Source organism: Haliotis asinina, chromosome 2 (assembly GCF_037392515.1).
Source record: "Haliotis asinina isolate JCU_RB_2024 chromosome 2, JCU_Hal_asi_v2, whole genome shotgun sequence".
Taxonomy (NCBI): Eukaryota; Metazoa; Mollusca; class Gastropoda; order Lepetellida; family Haliotidae; genus Haliotis; species Haliotis asinina.
Genome location: NC_090281.1, coordinates 25,079,749 through 25,085,748, shown reverse-complemented (window position 1 = coordinate 25,085,748; position 6,000 = coordinate 25,079,749). Strand labels below are relative to the sequence as shown.

The 6,000-nt window shown below is 38.4% G+C and overlaps 1 protein-coding gene across 1 annotated transcript; it reads right to left on the bottom strand.

The window, feature by feature from the left end:
- Positions 1 to 441: 441 nt before the first annotated feature.
- LOC137273449 (selenoprotein F-like) lies at positions 442 to 4,247 on the bottom strand. Its single transcript, XM_067806142.1, has 4 exons — positions 4,160 to 4,247; positions 3,459 to 3,629; positions 2,069 to 2,132; positions 442 to 1,398 (listed from the first exon to the last, which is right to left on the bottom strand). Exons 1-4 carry the CDS (start codon positions 4,202 to 4,204, stop codon positions 1,220 to 1,222), a joined length of 459 nt encoding a protein of 152 aa, XP_067662243.1. The 5' UTR covers positions 4,205 to 4,247; the 3' UTR covers positions 442 to 1,219.
- Positions 4,248 to 6,000: the final 1,753 nt, after the last annotated feature.

Here is a 6,000-nt window from a genome sequence, read left to right as displayed (position 1 = left end):
CATGCCACTGTATTCCATGCTTATGACATCAATCACTTGTTTGTTTGGTTCAGATTTGTATATTTCTTATAGAGAGCTGCCATACAGCTGGAATACTGAACAGAGGACAGCTTACCAAATGAACAATAGCACTAGCAACAACTTACAGCCAGTATTAGGATGATAATGGGCTCTTTCACCAGTATTGCCATATCTCCACTGGGAATACCAGAAATATGATTCACACATTGTATCCATGTGGGGAATTGAACCTAAGTCTTTGACACGACAAGCGATCGGTTTAACCACTGGACTATCCCACAGTCCTTAGGATGACACGAATGATGAATCTTCATTCAGATGATCTTACGGCAAACAAGGAGTATGGTGATTTAACTTCCAAGAAAACTCACACTCATAATCATAATCAACAAAATATGCAAAAGAAAAACAAACATTGAGTCATGTCCATTTTCCTTTTACTTGTAAACAATGCGATAAAACCACACGATAAATACACTTTCTCGTAATGTAATCGAGGTCTTGTAACAAAATGAGATGGACAATGATGCAACAACTCGGAAATGTCTTCCAACAAAACCTCTGTCATCCATCCCCACAAACCATCTGGTTTTCATGCAGGGACTTCATAGATAGGCATATCGGACAACTCACAATGAGGCCAACATTCTTGGATTCACTTCTGTTTTCTCATAACCATATTCCGGTTAAAATACATCCTTTATAACAGCTAAAGAAACAGTTTACTGATGCTAGAGATCAACTGTCTTGGCACAGCAATGGCAATTTTCTGCTGATTCATAGGTTTTCATCGCTTTGGTTTCAAATTGATCAATTCTTTGAATCATCTAAATCCGTTGAATTTGATGTCACAATAATATTTTCAGCTACAAATAGATTCTCCTCTTGCTTGACAAAGAAAACAAGAAGGAACCACTTGTCATTAGATTTGTGTTAGTTATTGGACAACTATGCTTCACAGATATCTTGCTGTCAGTTATTACATTAATGGAAGACAACATACTGGCTCAAATGACTGTTGAAAGTATGTACAAAAATAACGGAAAATGTTATGCATTTTATGAAACCAAAATGATAATGACTGACATTACAAAGCTATCACAAAATGACATCAACTGCAGAAAATGTACAAAGCATAATCAAAAGTGAACCAAGGATGCTGCTCATAGTGGGACATTTCAAAGTTATTGTAATGAATTTATTTCTTCAGTTTTGCATGAAAGAAGGCCTCCACAGAATCTGTGTTCCATTTCTCGATACCCAGTTCTTCTTGCACAACTCGGTTTTCATCAAAAAGCTTGATGATTGGGTCTGCACCTCTGGTGTATTTGATTTCGAGTCCAGGAAACTGGTTAGGCTTGGAGCTTTTAACAAAAGCTGTAACAGAAATGAAAATTCAGTCAGAGCTACAGTCTGTTTGGCTCAAAAGTGGAGAGCCAGGTGTTCAGGAAGCAAGTGCATAAGTGCTGACAAAGTTATTGATACATTATCCTGTGCTGTGCTGTCTCACACACCTCACTTGCTCTCCTCCCTCGTAACAAATAGTGAACAGTGCCAATATCTTAATGATTGTTTGTTTTTATTTTCAGGGCTTAATTAATGCAAAAACCTCAGGGAGTTTATGTTTTCATTAGGATCAATGTTTCATTGAGTATGAATAATATAGTAATGTAGTAATATGTGTATTGGTTTTCCAGTTAGATTGCAATTCACTGAGCTGCTTTTGAGTCAAACAGACTGTAATCATGCCACTGCTCAAATTCAATCCAAATTACAGATAATTACTGGTGCTTAATGTACTTTGTATATCAGTTTACACTGGTACATGTATACATTTTGCAAAATTGTATCCTTTGCATTGATTGCACACGACAAATTCTGAAAAATAGTTGAAGTATCCATTGTAACAGTATGATTGTTGTTCATGCCACAAACAAAAATAAACAGCTTAATGACATATTTTCAGAAATATTTTAGAACTATCTGCCAAAATGTGCCCCTTTGCCTAACAATACATGCTTTATCAACACCATTATTGACTACTCACCCTGAACCTGTGGATACCTTCCCAATTTTCATCCGCACACAACTAACTCTGCATATGGATAAAGCTGAAATAAAACAACACATAGTTACATTCAATTTAATCAATGATTAACCGATTCCAGGACAAATATGGTTTCAGCAATATTATGAGAAAGTGAGTAAGTTAGTTGAAAATGGGGGCAAAATCTGTGAGAAGCGTGGGAAAGGAATGTCGATCTGTGCAAGGATAAGTCCTACAGGAGTGAAGGAAACAAGAAAGTGTGTCAATCAGACACAGGAAGTAAGCTGTTATTCTGCTTCTTACTTTTTCCAGGGTGTTGTCACATGAAATTCGGAAATCCATCTAATGATAAACATGTAAAACCTGGCAGCACTATTATTAGTGATTGGTAGGCATACACATGCCTTAAGTATAAGAAACTTCAACAACTTGAGTGAATCATTTGATCCCCTTTCAAGACCCCTAACAACAATGTGACAGAAACATCATGGGAGCACTGAAATGTTCCCTCCAGCAATGTGAGACAAGAAATTATTTGTAGGAATCTTGTGTCCATAACGAATGCTACATCATCAAATTCTGGGCCTTCTTGTGTCTAATTCTGTGGTGGCGTGCTCCTGTGTTTGAAGCTCAGGTGACAAATCAGTTGAAGTTAAGCACCGATGAGCTCGGACAGTCCTTGGATGGGCGGTCGTGTGTGGCAGCTTGGCTCCTGAGAGTTTCTAGGATTTCAGTCCTGCTCCATAACAAAGCGTATGTGATGGATGTTGTCTCATCTCAGGCAAGTGAGTTTGGTCAAAATTGCCTCTGTTCACCCAGCAGAAAATGGGAATGCAGTGGGATAAGTCATGTGACTATAACCTTCTAGTGTGAAACAGGCAGCTTGGGTTATCCAGGGTAATAATATGCCTGCTTTGTCTGTTAGCGCTATGAGCACTCACCTTGTGAATGGAGTTTGGCACAGTATATATATGCACATATTATTATTAACATAAAATCCTTATGGAAAAGACATTGCCCACTACTCATTATTGTTGATGACAGAATGGAGGACTTAGTTCTTTGAAAGTATGTGTGTGGATGTGTAATATACTAAAAATAATCATCGGGCTGAGACGCAGATGAATCCAGGGTAAAGTGGAGATAATCTCGGCGTATACCCTGGAGACTATTGAGGATAAATGTTTTTGTTCATGATCATGATGATAGCATATGGTGGCAGGTCACTCGTGTAACGCCCAATGAAGATGAGAAGGAATATGGAAGTGATGCACAAGTGATCACACATTTAAGCTAGTATTCATTAGTTTATTGTTATCATTACGTTATCAGCAATTCATTAGACACAGTAAAACATTACATATAACTTTAAAAAGGCTGTGAAACTTACACCAGTTTTTTCCTCTTCAGTTCTGTCTTCTTGGCAACAGTTTTCACAAGAATCTTTGATAGGTAAGAGATGGAACTTGTCAAGCTCTTCACAATTACTGCACAGCAGATTTGTGGAAAATCCAAGGTTTTTACACTCTTCCACCGTTAGTTTGCATTCTCCCAAATAGACCTGAAAGTCGTAGAAATAGAACTTATTTAAATTATGTCACGAGTAATACGACAATTAGGGTTGGGTAGCTCTTGTCAAACGAATACCCATTTACGAGGGCAAGGCATCATGCCGATCAAGAGAGTAGGACATTGGGAATTGTCCTGATCGGGAATTGTCCGTACACCACCGATCAAACATCAAAGTTGGAGCTAGTTGGAAAACTATGGTTACATATGACACAGTGAGCCCATTAAAGATACTTGATCCTGAAAATTCAAAGATAAGCCTCTTTTCTGAACAAAGCCTTCAGTTATTTGCATCGATACTGACTGTTGCAGACTATTAACTGATGAAGAAGGCAACATATTCCGACGTGAGCTGGTGATACAGACATCAATAACGATACGTGTATAACAGGAGTAGCCATTTCTTGTTTTTCGAGGATTCACCAACAATTTGCAACACGATATAACAACACAGGGTAGTCTTAAAGAATAGATCAACAAATAAAAAGATAAATGACCAATATTTTCATTAACAAAACTTACTAATAAAAGGAGAAACAGCGACAGCAGACCTAGCAGGTCCGCCATTGCTGCAGGACACGTTATTTCCGGTTGCTGCTAAAATCGACTTACCAGAGGCACCCGGATATAAAACGAACCGCGAATATGGACCAAAAGTATCAGTCAATGTTTAGTTGTGTAAAATGTTCTACACAAAGTAAGTGGCCTTGACTAATGACTTTCGGTTTCCAAATCAGTGAGTTGTGGGTTTGGTGTCTCACTCCATGAGTCGACTGGAACCTGGATTCCTTCTCAAGAAATTGTTTCTATCAAAATGATATAAACGGTCCGTCATTATGTGACTCTATGCAGTTTTTAATCAACTCTCATTTATACAATTTTTAATTCTGGCTCCTTGACGCTCTCTTGACAATTTGCTGCAAATGCATTACAAAGAATTTCAGTCAATTTATGGGAAAGTGATTTCTGTTTGCAAAATAATTATCATAAATCCCACATACGCCCTGTTTCGTTTATTTGGTCATCTAAAGATGGTGATAACTTTCTTTTGCACGGTAGTGTATATTCAGAGACTAAGCATTAGTCTAGAGAAGAGTGAGCTTTTTGGTTACAACCACTTGCATTCTTGACAATATCAAGGTTATATGTTCTTATTAAATCTCGCAAGTGGAAAATTATAGTGACATATACCTTGGTGATCAGTCACAGTTATTTATTATTACTGTGACTATTTTTACATACAATAAAGTTAACTGGATCGACAATTTCTTAAACGCACGCAAACTGTATGATGACGATCATGATATTTAGTAAACATTCATATTTTCACGCAGATACATCAGTGCTACGTTCTGTTTAATCCGACACATTTCTCTGCAACCAAAAATGCCGGATAGACGATAGTTGACAATATAATGCACCTTCTCCAAACAGGATGATTCTCAGGAAATATTTTGGCCCTGGTCCCTAATGGGTTGCGACCAGTTATCGCCAGTTTTAGCGATTTTTAACGATATGCTCCATTGTTTCTCAACATGATGAAACAATATTGATCTTGATGATTGATTAGCTAATCATCGACGATTCCTGCCGATATGCGGCCAACAGGAAGCGTATTCTAGCTATGATACATAGCGTTCACTACATGAACGCGTTCATGTAGTGAACGCTATGTATCTTAGCTAAGCGTATTCGTGATCAACTCGTTATTCCGGGACAAGCCGAATAGCTTCTTGGAGTTTACGGAAAGGGGCGAGTGGCGACGAATGTCGCTATTCGGCTTGTTCCGAATAACACGAGTTGGCCACGAAAGGGTTTCGTCCTGACTATGACTCCGGATGTGTCAGGCGCATGTATTTCTACAGAGCAATGTTTACCCTTAACATTGAAGACCATCAAGCATTAAGGACCCAGAACCCTAAAAAATATGGGTTGTGATCAGAACGTGTGGACCCTACAATTTAATATGGAAACTTGGGGCTAAACAAGAAAGGGTTAATCGTACTGGTGCATTTCTTACAGGAATCCCAACTGTGAGGAAGGATAACAATATATGGGTGACCAGTTTCTCCAACGGTGAGAGCCATGTGTCGGTGTAGGTTCTATAGGTAACACCGATATCAAGTAAGGTGTTCATCCACTTATTGCTCTTCCCCCTTCTTTGCTTCCAACTATATACCTGTGCAGATCTGTGTTGTGTTATTATTTCGGAAACTACTTGTTATATAAAGACAAGAGCACATGGTCATCTAATCTCCGGCAACAGAGTTCTGTTCCTGTCTGGTTCCCGTTTTCTAACTCCACCACGACAAACAAAACACGTACCAAATTTAGTGTCACTGTCTATAACGGTTTCTAAGAAA